Below are 17,195 nucleotides of genomic sequence, written 5' to 3' on the forward strand. Positions count from 1 at the left end.
GTAACTTTGCACCTAGCGAATAATAATAATGCCAATAAAGTATTTTATTTAGGTATTGTTCTAGTGTAGTTTGGCATGCAGACTTGCTTGAAGTGGTCGGTCTCAGTGGGAAATCATTTCTGTTCTATAGTGGTAGTGGTTTGCTATCCGTTGTGTGACTAAAAAAGACGTGTAGCACTCAGGGACTGCCGCGGTAACGCTATTGCATAGCATTTTTATCAACTTATGCAATTATAATTATTTATTTATTTTATTTTTCGTTGATATTAATTCAAGTTACACTTTTGAGCGTGGTGACCGATAAGAAAACAATTTATTTTTCTTTTGTTAAATAAATGAGAAGTTAATATTGTTCAAAATATTTTTTTATCTTACAATACATGTAGGTTATTGAAGAATATTTATTATTGAAACTATACGTTTATGGTAACTGAAATAAGAAACAAATTTCGAGACTTGATATCTTCTAAATATCTGGAAAATACCGCGTCAATGGTGGTCCAATATTTTGTTGTGGTTTCTTGTGGATTATTCATTTTCAAATTCAATATTTAACGCCAATACAACCAATGCCACCTAGAGGCGAGTTGCTGTATTAAAGAGACAAGCGTGATATTTCAAAAAGTCATTAAAAGTTCTGCTTTTCATCGATAGATGGCAAAACTAAAAAGTATTACCGCTGTGCCGGTCGGAGTGGGGGGTGTTAGGTTATTTTCGTTACGGAATTTCTGGATTCGGTCTCCACGTTCAAGGCCCGCGATAGAAGCTATGCAATTGCTCAACTGATATACACCAGTAAATCGAAGAACATTTTTGCAGCCACGTAGCATGATGATGAACAACAATTGTGTGATAGGTATGTAAAGTACGCGCCTCGAAAGAAGTCCCGCGTATTTTATTGGCGTGTGTTTTTTTATTGTATTATTTTGTGTTAATATGTTAAAACAATAAGTAAGTATATCGATTAAATATTTTTTCTTTTTTTTTTGTCTTATTTTAATGGAACCAATGATGGACTTTCCAGGCTATGTTCCTAAAAAAAATACAATATAGATAGCGCTGTAAAAATTTTCCTTCGTTTCGCATTCTAATTTCATGGATTACAGACATATGCATCTCTTATCTTTGTTTTCGTGTATAAATGACGACCCTTTTTATTACACCCAGGTACGGTCACGAGCATTAATATGTACACACTTTGGTATCATGTCACATTCACTTTTTTGACAAATTGAACTGTAACTCTCACTAAATGTCAAAGACGTTAGTGCGACAGAGTCCCAAAGTGGGTACATTATGTTGCTCATGACTGTACAGTGTACATTTACATCTTCCACCCATCTTCTTCTTCTTCTTCTTATCGTGTGGGTCGTGAGGTGGAATACCAACCTCATCAACCCTGGTGTCAGGGTTTCACCCATTATTACTATGATCAAAATATAGAGAAACAATATAGATAGCAACATAATGTGGTCCAAATATCAAGCAACAATAAAGGTTTTGTCATTACATTGAATTTTTGAATAATAATGTAGGTACCCGAGTAATGAGAAAGTAGGTGATTATCACGTTTAAGCTGTACAACGCCATCTATATTGGTTTTGGTGAAAGTAGTCTGCAAAGTCCCAATAATTCCATACAGTCATAATAATTCCATACAGAAACTGCGACACTAGCGCCGCGACCGTGGGACTTTTTTCATGTTGCGGACTCTATTTTTAGTTTTTTAAGCTTTTATTTTTTTGTGCTGGTTGTTCCTTCGCGGGCTGAAGGTCAGACAGGCAGTCTCTTCTATAAGTATCGGCCCTGTCAAATCTTCAGTTTATGTAAGCGGACACTGTGAAAAAAGAGATAATCATAATCGTATCATTTATTGCGTTCCATATGGTAGGTGGTAGGTTGGTTAGTTGGTTGGTTGGATAATGCTAGGGAGGTGTTGATTTTTTTTCAAAGTCTGTTTAACCAAGTGTTAACCCTGTGAGAGAGTTGTATTAGTGCGTATTCATTAGCAGAAGGCGAGCCTATTGCTTTTAACCGGGCATTGATTCTGGAAACCACGTGATATCAATTACCTATGATCCAAACATGAATTCAAATTCATAAAGTCGAATTCAGTGGTTTAGACCCCGAACAGGGATTCAGTGATACTACAATGTAAATCACGCGCTTTCCGAACAGATAACACGGATTGCTGCCTTATTAAGCCATAACATTTTTTTGACGTAACTTATTGTAGAATTGCCGCAGATGGCATTAACTACTTGGCCGGACAAATGGGGAGCGCTGAATGCTCTCATCCGGTACAACGTTTAAGACAACAGGCCTGAGGGTGCCCAGTTGGGCAAGAACCTCGGCTCAAAGCGTCGTCTGAGAGGAAAAATATTTGAAAAAATTGATCGACCCTAGTGGGTCGATAGCGATAAGCGCTGATTGAGAGGAATCGTTGACCACGCCGGCGGGATCGGTATTGAGATCCTGAAGTGTTAGGTGTCACGAGCTGATTGGCTGCCTCTATGTCTAGAGTAATCGGGTCGTCGAGATCGTATATTACGTCCTTCGAAAGCCATAACAATATATATTTATATAGACTTGAAACTTAGATTTGCGAACCCTATTCCGTTACCTATACAATTTGTCCGCGTCATAATGGTGGCCGCGATCGTGACCTTACTGTTCGACAATAAATCCATTCTACGACACTCAAATCGATAGATTGATTGAAACGTCTTGATAATTTTCTAAAATCATCAATACTTTACATCACGTATGTATCACCGAAGGTAGGCAGAGATGTATATGTAGTATAGACACCCAGTTTTCGCCTTCAATTACGCACGCCTTCCAAAACTACGGGACTCCATAGGCCCGAGATATGGAAACGACTTGCAAATAATAATAAAACCCTTTATTGCACACAAATTTACAAAACATTTACAGGATAAACTTATTCTAAGGTGGGCAAAGGCGACCTTATCGCCTTCAATAGTTAATAGGTACATATTTTGTCTTATATAAATATTAATTTATTATTATGTACATCTTATATTTAGGCACAATATTATTGCTTGAGGTTTTCGCGGTTATAAATATCGAAGTGTCACATGTTTGATTTAACACATTTCTTTTTGCCGAGACTTATTGTAGATCTGCCGCAGAGTGCATATATACTTGGCCGGACAAATGGGGAGCGATGAGGGCTCTCACCGGTTAATTATTATGTGTTTCATAATATTACTTAATTTTCTTTATTTACTACACTCAGTACGTAGGTACCTGGTCTACATTTTGTGTACCACGTGGTCAGTATCTGCAAAGATTTTGTAGGTTTCTATCACAGCTGTTATTATTAATGAATCGTCAATTTTTGTTTTTGCAAAGCATTTTATTATTTTTGTCCATCTGCTTAGCCAAATAGCGAATAATAATATATTTAGCGATTTCACAATAATTTTACATATTACCTAGCTATATATTTAAAAAAATCCTCATTACTATTCATTAATTTCTAAGGTTTTGTATGATTAAAGTCAAAATTAAACAATTCCTCAAATATCAAGATTGATTAGTCGGACTATGTTAAAGAAAACCGTTTAACACCTTCAAGAAAAACTACACACTTTGCGAACCTTGAAACACAATTCAGTTTATTCTATTCAAAACTTTCTTTAATAGCGGACCAACTCAGTGTTTCAAGAAAGTAACGGAAATTGTGCGAAATAAATGTTTAAAAATATATTAATATAATTTCTCAAGAAAAAATATATTAAACTAATAATATTAATTTAATTTTCCTAACTGTTGCATGAAAAACCTATATATTCTTCCTACTGCTGAGCGCAGTAGTAATAATTATTGAAACCATAAGTAATTTAATAAAATGATTATTTAAAGTAGCAATACATAATTTCAATATTTCTATTTATGTACGCGTTTTTTTTTTGAATCACAATTTTAAGTTATTTAATTCGAAAATGAATAAAGACTTCGGAAATCGTTGGAAAAACTTAAAATCAAATTTGCCGGTTGATAAAAAAGCAGATTCCTTAGTTACTAATAAAGAATCCCTGACTAAGGTGGTGAAAATTGCCAAAGAGAAAGGTAAGTCAAACGATATTTTTCTCCTGTGAATATAATTTTATTTTTAAATGAACCAATTTAAAATTAACGTTCTTTGATCAAACCATTTACGTTATATGATTTTTTAATTATTTCTCATTTCAGAATTTACATTTTTTAATTTTAATTAGAAGTTTGAATAAACTTGTATTTGACGTGTCCTCCCGGACACTGTTCGGGTGTATCTCTATGTTATTGAATGGTGAAAGATACTATAATAAAAGTATTTTAAAAACAAGAGCATCGCAGCGCAATAACCTTTATTTATTTAATTTGTTAAAAACTACAATGTTTTTCCAACGATTTTCCTAAAGGTCTATAATTTCAAAAGCTCTCTGCAAAAAAAAGCGTTGCCTGCGGCTCTCTTGTTTCGGAAATTCAGTACAATACGGTTTATTCGTACTTTTTTTATTATTAAGTAGAGCCGTGGGCAATGTATCACAATAAACATTTTGATTACTTTAATTAAAATAAGTTTCGTAATTGATTACATACAATTTAAAAATGGAATAACATTAAAAAAAAACAAATACAAATATTATTAAAAATACAAATTGAAAAAAATATAATAATTAAAAAAATGTATACCAGGAAACAAAATCCAATTACAGATAATGTACTGTGATTATTAAATTGCATTTTACACAGGCTTTTTTTATTTGAGATATTTAATTTATAAGACGTATTTTTTTATATTTTAATGAATATTTACGTAAAATAACTAATAAATGAAGACAATAATTGTACGTACCTGTTCTGTTATACATATAAGCAGCTTTCATATGAACTAGAACACGTGTTAATGTGTGCGATAAAGCGCAAGCCTGACGTAGTTCAGGGCACGAGTTGATTGCAAATCATTCTAATTTTAAACATGGTTAGTTAGATAAAAGAATTTTGATATTTGTAGTTCTTTTTATTACACCATCACACAAAAGGGCAAAGGCCTCTCTGTCTTTCTTCCATTCTTCCTGATTTTCTATTTTCTTTCCAAGAAGTCAAGTAAGTATCCAACTTGTCACGCCAGCTTCTTTGAGGTTGGCCACGGCACCTCTTGACTTTGACGCCTAGTCTGTGGTCTTCTAAATTGTAGTATTTAGAAATAAACAATCTAAGCCACAATTAAAAATAAAATAAATTACATGAAACATAGACAGCCTTTATATGTTGCAATGCTGGGAACAGGCCTCCCTTGAATAAGGCAGTATGGAGCAGCTACCATGCTGGTCCACTGTAAGAAAAAAAACCAAATCAACTTACGATAGTAGTTAATGATTGAATCCTCCCAGTAAGTAAATAAGTAAATATTTATGAAGCAGCAGTGATGAAGACTATCAAAAATAAAACATACATACATAAACTCACGCCTATTTCCCACCGGGTAAGCAGAGACTATGGAATTCCATTTGCTTCGATCCTCACACATACTTCCTTTGTTGTCTCCAGATTCATCAATCGTTTTCAGTTCAGAGCAGATCGTACTGAAACTTTTTTAAGGACATCTCCAATTTGGGCAATGTACGTCCTTCTAGGTCTTCCTCTGTCAGCCTTACTACCAACCGACTACCAATCAAGAATATAACAGCTACCGTATTTTGTAAACCCTCAAACCCAAATAATCGGCTGAAGCAACTAACGAACTGATTTGATCAAGCTCGTATCTCTAACTAACCTAACTAGACAGCGATCAAGCGTGCACCTCGTAAGATACGTACATATACCCTGTACTCAGATATATCTTCTGTAGACTTCTGTATTACAACCTCATATGTTTGAGACGCCGACGTCTACAACTTATACATGCAACCGTTCATCATCGAGTAGCAAGATGCGTCCTTTGTAGAATGTTTCATATTAAAAAAGTTTACCTAAGGTTTCCTGGAGCATTTTCTACAAGTGATATTTTTTAACGGTGTAAATTACCTCATAGAGAAGCAAGAAAATAGATAGGTAGTTCATTCATTAGTGCTAATCAAGACATGCTAAAATCTACAGGGTTGCCTCTGCCAAACATATAATTTTCTCGTGTCGGTTTATTACGACATCGTAACGAAAACTTTTAGGGTTGATATCAAGAAGATGTTTTCGTCGCAAAAGTATGGAACTGAAAGTAATTAAAAAAGAAACATTAAAATCATGAATTTTTCGACGGAAAATTACACTTGATTTTGTAAGTCAGAATCATGATCTGAATCATCCCCCTTAGTAATCAGTACGATATCACTAACACCCTGTATTGAGACTACTAACCTGTAGGTGTCTAAAATAAAAGTTTCATCGCTAAATTGTGTACATGCACCAACAGATGTACCCAGTAGGTCATAGGGAATTTTATATTATCATGAATTATGGGTGTGATTTTACGATACACTTTGATACAATGTCATCTCTTTTTTGACAATTTAAACCTTAAGTGTCATTAAATGTCAAATATGATAGTGCAACAGGGTTCTAATTCTAAAGTGGGTAAATGATATTACTCATGACTGGACACTGGTACGAAAATAAGTAATTGAATAGAGTATCTAAAATGCGTGGTCGCGGTATATAGGCATCACTGTCAGAAGCTTATAGTTCGTTTGATAAGCGAGAAATGCAGTGAGTGTAGGCACATATCGTGTAGGATACACCTATCTAACATGTTTTAGTCATTATACGGTCACGAGCATTATTTATTTAGGTATACACTTTAATACCATGTCACATTCACTTTTTTGAAAAATTGTTTTGTAAGTCTCACTAAATGTGAAATATGATAATGAACTAAGGTTCTAACGTGGCTATATTATATTGCTCACCCCTACTACTTGAATTAGAGCCGTTACCCGTCAAAACTCCAATTCATATATTAATTAACTCAAAATCCATATATTCCACAAAAAAAGCCATAATGTTTAATTAAATATAACTATTTGCCGTCATAAAGAAAACACACAGAAATACAGAAACTCGGTCATCTGTGTTTCCTTAGTTAATCTTCCAATGGCACCTCTGGCTACTCCAATATTATCGTGAGCTTTTGTGTTTTGTTATGTTATAAACTGACATATTTTTTCAATGTGCTCCCAGGTTGCCGACTTAAAGAAGAAAATTGATAACATATTGGACCTTTTAGAATAATCCATGTTATACCTGCTCAATATAGTTATAAAGAAAAAAACAACTACCTAGATTTTACAGAGATGATTCCTGTAAAAAAATTGACATTATAATTATTATTTCTTAAAGCTTGTAGCTCATAGAATAGAGAAATAAGACTTTGTTTGAGATCCCGCCTCTTGCCCGCTTGTCCCGCTGAATCTATCGGTATTTATCTCAATTTAATCATAAATGTACACTATACAACTATTTTATTAAATTCTCATAACTGTAATATAGTCATTTAAATTTCAATAGCAATAATAATAAACTTTAGGAATACTATTTCAAATTTTAGTCACCATTTTAAACGATTGCTCCCAAACTACCAATAACGCCGAACATTGAAATCAGAGAGTCGAAATTTCAAACAATGATTCCGTATATCCACATGGCTGAATATTTAAAGTCTCACTGGAGTAATATACATTTTGATTTGCATAAACATTTTGTGGCGGCACGGTGCCGCGGAATTATTCTACTGTACGAATTTGTGGTGTTAACACCTGCAACAAGGTATATTTTTCATTAAATAAAACTAAAATAAAATTGAATTAATTTTACAAAACACAATCAAAATAAAACTTCATTCCAGTAATTAGCTAATTTGGAAAAGCTGGCAGAATGAAATAACTACAGTGAAAAATAAAAATAAAATATGCGATAAATATTTGGACACCATCCAAAAAGAATACAGTGCAGTTTGTACTTAGCAGTAATTAGTACAAACAAGAGAGAAGCACGCTACAACCAAGTGAAAAAGTTATCCGAAATTGAAATTATTAAAAAATAATATTTATACGAAAAATTAAACATTATAATGTAAATTCAATTCAAGAATGTATTAATCACTAAGCAAGGAATTAGTAGCAGAAAATATACCAAATAATAGTTAAATAAAAAGGAAAGCTATTAACTAATAAAAACAATATATTGCACAAAACGAAATGGAAGACCATCTAACAAAATATATTATTTACAATAAAACACCAAAAAATCGGCTCAATGTGGATTATGATACAATGAAAACTCAAACGAAGGAAAGTGAAGAAAAGGGATTGTTTGACAAACGGCTACTTCTTCTGTCGCCTGATTTGGGAAATGCAGGTAAGAAATATGATTTTAATAGAATAGAAATAAATATACATAAGAAATAATTAATCTCGAGATTAAATTAATCGCTGACTAAAAATATTTAATAATTGGCTTATGTAACAGTCTAACACCTTTTACAACATAAATGATTAAATAAATAAATAAGGTAAGTGTGTAAGTATGAAACCCTTAATATTAAATAGAAAATAAAATATTAAGTAGGTATATTAATATAACAAACAATTATTATTAATAAAATATACAATTAATTAAATTAATATCGTACTTTTGTAATTATGTAATATTATCACTATAACTTTGTAGTAAAAAAAATTAATATGTATAAAATAGCTTACCCATTACACATTTATGACATGCTCAATAGCTTTTTTTTAAAGTAACTAATTGTAGATTTTCCTCAAATGGCATTAACTACTTGGCTGGACAAATGCCCACTAGCATAGATATTCTTTCTAACTGACCACAGTGGTGCTAATTCCTGTACACACCATCGAATTTCGCTGAAAAAGAAAGGTATGGGTAATCGACAAACATACAATTTATGGAACACGTCAATTTTGTGCAGAAATTAAAAAAAACCCTTCCAAAATTTTATATTAGTCCGCCGAAATATTAACCCGACGAATTAAGTTGACAGCATACGTCGAATGGGTTGCATACCAGTGAGATATTTGATTCGCTCGGATTATTTATTTATTCACTCATACATTTTAAAATTAACAGCTATCAATCATCCGTCCCTTGCTGTTTCGGCGGATTAGAAAATTACAGGCATAAACTTAAAATAAACTTAGATGATTTGTACTGGGAACAGAACCATCGATTGCCTTGAAGTATATATTATAAGCTTTTTCAATTACCTATTATGTTATCCAATAAAATAGAATAGACACAATAAAATAAATAAATAAATAAATAAAACTATATTGAAAACCCGTGATCATTTTCCTTAGCAATAGTGATTGACGCCAAGCATGGAGCAAACCTTGGGTTTTTTATGTTGGTAATAGCGCTATAGTGTAAATTGAAGTCGTATTCGTCCATGGTCGCCAATATGACGAAGAAAAACAATTCGAATCACTATTTGTGTGAAATTTTAATCTAAATATATAAAAGGAGAAACTGACTGACTGACATATCAACGCACATCCTAAACGGCTAAACGTAGGCACTTGAAATTTGGAAGGGACGTAGTTTAAATACCGTAGAGGTGCACTAAGAAAGGAATTCCCGAAATTCCCACGGGAACGGGAGTTAGCGGGAAAAAACATCTGTATGAAAGACACATTCTCATCTCTGAATTCCAGACGAAAGCTAATAGGTACTTTAGGGTTAGCCTCCTCTGATCGTATTTTCCTAAATTTATATTAAACCAAATTATCATAAACTAATAATCTAAAAATTAACAATTCATTATTTAACTAAGCTACTCTCTCTAGCTGCTCTAGTATACTCTAACCTCATTTAAGAATAATAAAATTAAGCATTTTTAACCTTTCCCCCACACACAAAGATCTCTCTTTATAAAAGCTAACACAATATAACCGCGCGACTTTTCATTGCGAAAAAACTATATCATACCAAAATTATTAATTTGCAAATAAATAACTCCAAAAACTATTTGAAATATTTGAATTTGTTGTGTCTGTTTGACTCTACATCAGTCAATATGTCGTTATAACAAAACTATTCCGCCGAACCATATTCGGCTGTAATAGAAATCGTATGATAGCTTCAAAATGCAGTTCTATTGATAGAAGCCTTCAGGCGACTCACGAAAATATGTTAGCTCCACTGCTTTTCAGTAAGTTTTGTCGCTTTCATATTTTTACATTTCAACGAAAACAAAATTTTACAAAAAGTAAACAATTACTTAAAAAAAAGGAAACTCATAATTATAATACGTCGATTTTGAATTGAATAATTATAATACATCCTTTAATATTATCAAAATCGGGCTCATTTAAATTTTAAATAATTGGAATAAGTCCTATATATTTTATCAAATTTTGTTTAGAACTAAAATTGTAATCATTAAATTAAAATGATTATATTTTTAATTATGTTATTATAATTAATATTTACTTGATGTAATTTGCAAATTTATAATTATAACTAGATGTCGCGTGGTTCGCTCGCAGCAAGCTGCTCGCGTGTCTTGTTTTCCCGCCATTTTTTTACTGCGATAGAATTTGACCAAGACTTAAATAGGTCTCGTGAAATCAAAAAAGTTCTAGGTGCTATAGTTTTGCCAGGCCGTAGGGTGACCCCTGATGCGGAGCAGTTTTCCAAGATGACGTTCCGATCACACCCCAATACATCATTTTTACCTCTGAGACATTTCTGGAAAAACAAAAATTTGTATGGCGGCCATCTTGTTTTTTCGGCCATTTTGTTTTTTTTTTCACTGGCGATAAAATTTGACCAAGACTTTAATAAGCTTCGTGAAAACAAAAAAAATCCAGGTGCGATAGTTTCGCCAGGCCGTAGGGTGTCTCCCTGATGCGGAGCAGCTTTCGAAGATCGAAAAGTATTTCCATACTCAACATGATGTTTCGATCACATTCCTCATACATCATTTTTACCCCCGAGGCATTTTCGGGAAAAACGAAAATTTTGTATGGCGGCCATCTTGATTTTCCGCCATTTTATTTTTTTTTCACCGGCGATAAAATTTGACCAAGAATTAAATAGGTTTTATGAAAACCAAACAGTTCCAGGTGCGATAGTTTCGCCAGGCCGTAGGGTGTCTCCCTGATGCGGAGCAGCTATCGAAAATCCAGACGTATTTTCATACTTGACATGACGTTCCGATCACATTCCTATACATCATTTTTACCCCCGAGGCATTTTGAGGAAAAACGAAAAATTTGTATGGCGGCCATCATGTTTTTCCGCCATTTTGATTTTTTTTCACTCACGATAGAATTTGACCAAGATTTAAATAGGTCTTGTGAAAAAATAATCGTTCCAGGTGCGATAGTTTTGCCAGGCCGTAGGGTGTCTCCCTGATGCGAAGCAGTTTTTGAAGGTCGGGAAGTATTTACATACTCAACAAGACGTTCCGATTACATCTCCATACAAAATTTTTACCCCCGAGGCATTTTCAGGAAAAACGAAAATTTTGTATGGCGGCCATCTTGTTTTTCCGCCATTTTGGTTTTTTTTCACCGGTGATTGAATTTGACCAAGATTTAAATAGGGTTCGTGAAAAAAAATCTTATCCAGGTATAATAGTTGCGCCAGGCCGTAGGGTGTCTCCCTGATGCGGAGCAGTTTTCGAAAATCGAGAAATACTTCCATACTCAACATGACATTCCGATTGCACCCCAATACATTGTTTTTGCCTCCGAGACATTTTCTGGAAAAACAAAAATTTGTATGGCGGCCATCTTGTTTTTCCGCCATTTTGTTTTTTTTTCACCGGCTATAGGATTTGACCAAGAAATAAATAGGTTTCGTGAAAAAATAATCGTTCCAGGTGCGATAGTTTTGCCAGGCCGTAGGGTGTCTCCCTGATGCGGAGCAGTTTTCCAAGATTTGAGATTTTTCCCATACTCACCGGGAGGTCTTGATCACACCCCCCATACATCATTTTGACCCCCCGACGCTCCTTCTGGGAGAACAATTATGTCAGTGAGTGAGTCAGTCAGTGGGTTTGTAGCTATATATAATATAACTAGATGTCGCGTGGTTCGCTCGCAGCAAGCTGCTCGCGTGTTTTGTTTTACCGCCATTTTTTTACCGCGATAGAATTTGACCAAGACTTGAATAGGTCTCGTGAAATCAAAAAAGTTCTAGGTGCTATAGTTTTGCCAGGCCGTAGGGTGTCTCCCTGATGCGGAGCAGTTTTCCAAGATGACGTTCCGTTCACACCCCTATACATATTTTTTACACCCGATACATTTTCTGGAAAAACAAAATTTTGTATGGCGGCCATCTTGTTTTTCGGCCATTTTGTTTTTTTTTACCGGGGATAAAATTTGACCAAGATATAAATAGGTTTCGTAAAAAAAATATTGCTCTAGGTATTATAGTTTTGCCAGGCCGTAGGGTGTCTCCCTGATGCGGAGCAGTTTTTCAAGATGGAGCAGTATTGAAATACTCAACATGACGATCCGATCACATTCCTATACATCATTTTTACGCCCGAGGCATTTTCAGGAAAAAAGAAAAATTTGTATGGCGGCCATCTTGAATTTCCGCCATTTTGATTTTTTTTCAACTACAATTAAATTTGACCAAGATTATAATAGGCCTGGTGGAAAAAATAATGTTCTAGGTGCGATAGTTTGGCCAGGCCGTAGGGTGTCTCCCTGTTGCGGAGCAGTTTTTCAAGATCAAGCAGTTGTTTCATATTAAGCTTGACGTTCCGATCACACCTCCCATACATCATTTTTACCTCCGAGACATTTTCTGGAAAAACGAAATTTTGTATGGCGGCCATCTTGTTTTTCCGCCATTTTGATTTTTTTTCACCGACAATAGAATTTGACCAAGATTTAAGTAGGTTTTGTGAAAAAAGAATCGTTCCAGGTGCGATAGTTTCGCCAGGCCGTAGGGTGTCTCCCTGATGCGGAGCAGTTTTCCAAGATCTGGAAGTTTTCCCATACTCACCGGAAAATTTTGATCACATCCCCCATACACCATTTTTACCCCCCGACACTCCTTCTGGGAGAACAACCCTGTCAGTGAGTGAGTCAGTCAGTCAATACATGGGTTTGTAGCTATATATATTATAACTAGATGTCGCGTGGTTCGCTCGCAGCAAGCTGCTCGCGTGTCCTGTATTAGTTCGAAGCTTTGTATGGCGGCCATCTTGTTTTTTGCCGGCGATTGAATTTGACCAAGACTCGAATATGTCTCATGAAATCCAGAAAGTTCTAGGTGCTATAGTTTTGCCAGGCCGTAGGGTGACTCCCTGACGCGGAGCAGTTTTCAAAGATGACGTTCCGATCACACCCAAATACATCATTTTTACACTCGAGACATTTTCTGGAAAAACAAAAATTTATATGGCGGCCATCTTGTTTTTCGGCCATTTTGTTTTTTTTTCACCCGCGATAAAATTTGACCAAGATTTAAATAGGTTTTGTGAAAACAAAAATGTGCCAGGTGCGATAGTTTTGCCAGGCCGTAGGGTGTCTCCCTGATGCAGAGCAGATTTCAAAAATCGAGAAGTACTTCCATACTCAACATGACATTCCGATTACACCCCCATACATTGTTTTTACCTCTAAGTCATTTTTCTGAAAAAACAAAATTTTGTATGGCGACCATCTTGATTTTCCGCCATTTTGGTTTTTTTTCACCGGCGATTGAATTTGACCAAGATTTAAATATGTCATGCGAAAACAAAATTGCTCCAGGTTATATAGTTTCGCCAGGCCGTAGGGTGTCTCCCTGATGCGGAGCAGCTTTCGAAGATTGAGAAACTTTTCCGTACTCGACAAGACACTCCGATTACATTCCCACACATCAGTTTTACCTCCGAGACATTTTCTGGAAAAACAAACTTTTGTATGGCGGCCATCTTGTTTTTCCGCCATTTTGATTTTTTTTCACCGACAAAAGAATTTGACCAAGTTTTAAATAGGTTTTGCGAAAAAAAAATTGATCCAGGTATAATAGTTGCGCCAGACTGTAGGGTCTCTCCCTGATGCGGAGCAGTTTTCCAAGATCTGGAAGTTTTCCCATACTCACCGGAAGATCTTGATCATACCCCCCATACATCATTTTCACCCCCCGACACTCCTTCTGGGAGAACAACCCTGTCAGTGAGTCAGTCAGTCAGTCAGTCAGTACATGGGTTTGTAGCTATATATAATATAATATAGGGAGTATATTTTCACGATAATAATAAACATGTTTCTTTAAAGACAAAATTAATTGATAATTTGTTATTGACGACATCGTAATTACGAGGGGAGGTCAAAAAGTTCGCGGAATGGAGGGGTTGGAGGGGGTTGGTTTGCTCGTACAGGTAGCCGCTAGTTGCACACCTCATTAACAGTATATGTACCAAGTTTGAAGCAAATCGGGTCATTAACGTTTGAACTATCGACCAGCAAACAAGTGAATCGGGAAGAACTCAGCGAATATGGAGAAAATTGAACACCGCGCCGTCATTAAGTTCCTCACCAAGCAAGGAAAATCCGCTCAGACGATTTTTCAAGAGCTGTTAGCAGTTTACGCGGACTCTGCCCCTGGTAAAACCATGGTTTACAAGTGGCATAGTCTTTTCAAGCAAGGAAGAGAGTCGATTGAAGATGACCCCCGCTCCGGACGGCCCATTGAGGCCACCACACCGGAAATCATCGAAAAAGTAGAGAAACTTGTATTAGAAGATACCCGCTTGAAGAAGAAGCAGCTTGCAGCAATGGTCGGTGTATCCGAAACAAGTATTTTAAATATCCTACATCAACATCTTGGGATGACTAAGGTCAGCGCAAGATGGGTTCCAAGAATGCTCACGCCACTTCAAAAAAGCGAGCGTGTCGAGTGTTCTCGCCAGTTTTTAGAGCTCTGTGGAGAGAATAAGGAAGAAGTTATGGTCCGGATTGTTACTGGAGATGAAACCTGGGTTCACCACTATGAACCTGAGTCGAAGCAAGAGTCGATGCAGTGGCATAAAAAAGGCACACCTCCTCCAAAGAAGTTTAAGGTGTCACAATCGGCCGGAAAGATCATGGCCACTATTTTTTGGGATACAGAAGGTATTTTGCTGATTGATTATAAAGATCGTGGTGTGACTATAACGGGACATTACTACGCTTCTTTACTGGATAGATTAAAAGAGGCTATCAAGGAAAAAAGAAGAGGAAAGCTGTCAAGAGGTGTGCTCCTTTTGCACGACAACGCACCCGTCCACACGTGCCATGTTGCGACGGCTGCCATTCACCGATGCGGGTTCGAAAAATTAAACCACCCGCCTTACAGTCCAGACTTGGCCCCCAGCGATTATTATTTGTTCCCAAAAATGAAAAAGGAACTGCGTGGACGAAAATTTGGCGATGATGAAGAAGTCAAGTCTGCAATTTCGGCCTATTTTGACAGCAAAGAGAAATCTTTTTTTTATGATGGAATAAACAAATTATTTGATAGATCCGGAAAATGTGTTAAGGTTAAGGGAGAATATATTGAAAAGGAAAAATAGTTTCGTGTTTAATTTCGACCCCCTTCCCCCTCATTCCGCGAACTTTTTGACCTCCCCTCGTAAGTTACTGTTTGGAAATATTTATTGCAGAAAAGCTTCGAAAACTTTATTTAATCATATTTTACAAAAGAAAATCAGCTTCTGCAAGGAAAATCTTATAATTTTGTTTTACGGTATTAATTGTTGACATTATTCCTCGATATTTTAAAATAAACTTTTATTTTTAATTTCATGCTGCTGCTAATTTTCAAGGAAAATTTGCGTCTATTGATTTTTATTTATACTACTTTATATTTGTAAAGAATTGTCGATAATTTAAGACTGCAATTTGTTATATAGTCATTGGATTGACTCCTTTTCTAAGTTCGTACGAGTACCTATAAGCTAATCCGGCCGGTTTACATAATTATCGAGAAACCCAAAGATTTAATTTTAGAACTTTCCAAGATCTTGCTTCTTTGCTAACTTTCGTTCCACGTGTATAGAGTTGGCTTCGAGATTGTGTCTCACTTTGCTCATAATTTTATTAAACAGGTTATGATTACTTTTAATTAATTTCCGATCGATTTCAATATCATAGGGCTACCTTTTGTTCGTGAAGTGATTGGGATTTAAAGAAAAAAATAATATACATTTAAGTGACGGAAAATGATGCAATAAAACAGTAGAACTCAATTACGTCTTTAACAACATTTTAACGTAGACCGTATAGAAATTATTAAAAGATTCAGACAATAAGACTCGCACAGGCAATGTTATCTTAAAGTACTTAATAAAAAAATAATATTTTTTAAATCAATAAATAAATATAATATAATACTCATTTAACAAAAAAACACTGACATTCTATAAACAAAGAAGTCAATGATAAAAGGTATTTATTTTGTAATATTTAAATTAAATTCTATTCATAAATTGGGACGTCTCCCGCTTTACCAGTTTTGATGGCAGCTCTTCTGTAATAACAAATTTTAATCAAGTTTCAAATAAAGCTAGTAAACGATGGAAACCGCGGAAGCTTTCCAAGGTTACCCTTGACGGCTAAGAGAAGACCTCGTTTAAAATACTCCATTCATTCCAAGAAGTACATATACTTCGTGGAAATTCGCACTCAAGGGGAATGAGGGTTTTGTTTAAAGCCATGACTTGCATTCTTTGCACAATTCTTTCCATCATTCCGGTTTGGTGAATTTTGCGGTGGGATTCATGTGAAGCAATTTTTCGAGACAGTTTCCAGAAAAGCTTTTGAAGTTTTGATTAAAAGAATGACGATGTACTCTATGTCTACGACCCATTGTTGTCGTTTGTACAATAAAAAAATATGTTAGCTTCATTTTATTTTATTCTTCAATATTAGGCATCTTTCTTAATTTAAAAGCCACACTCTTTTTGGTAAGTATAGTATTTATAATTTATCGCTATTAAAGAGAATAGAATGTTCAAAAGTTAATTACTGTTAGAATTAAAATAATTGAATATTCAGAAGTAAAAGTTCTTTCAATAGATTGAATATATTATTATTATAAATTTTGTAACTAAAATAAAGGAAGTTTCGAATCCCAAAATTCAAAATTCAAAACCTGCAAAGGTGAATAGATAAATTCAATTTAAATTCCGAACTCGCTGAGCTTCACCAGTCCAACTATAGTTTCCTAAGCTGCTAACTATT

General features: G+C 35.0%; 1 protein-coding gene across 4 annotated transcripts in view; it reads left to right on the plus strand.

The window, feature by feature from the left end:
* Window positions 1–820: 820 nt before the first annotated feature.
* Window positions 821–17,195, plus strand: part of LOC126382113 (inactive ubiquitin carboxyl-terminal hydrolase MINDY-4B) — a 36,818-nt gene continuing 20,443 nt past the window's right edge. For 2 of the 4 annotated variants that reach the window (XM_050031856.1, XM_050031857.1), the window contains exon 1: window positions 7,759–8,361. In XM_050031856.1, the coding sequence (XP_049887813.1) occupies window positions 8,202–8,361 (160 nt within the window). In that variant the 5' untranslated portion in view covers window positions 7,759–8,201. Of the gene's footprint in view, window positions 857–3,847; window positions 4,099–7,758; window positions 8,362–17,195 lie in introns of those variants that run through there. The other 2 variants (XM_050031862.1, XM_050031858.1) reach the window with 2 other exon arrangements.

The sequence above is a fragment of the Pectinophora gossypiella genome, chromosome 3, assembly GCF_024362695.1.
Source record: "Pectinophora gossypiella chromosome 3, ilPecGoss1.1, whole genome shotgun sequence".
NCBI classification, from domain to species: Eukaryota; Metazoa; Arthropoda; class Insecta; order Lepidoptera; family Gelechiidae; genus Pectinophora; species Pectinophora gossypiella.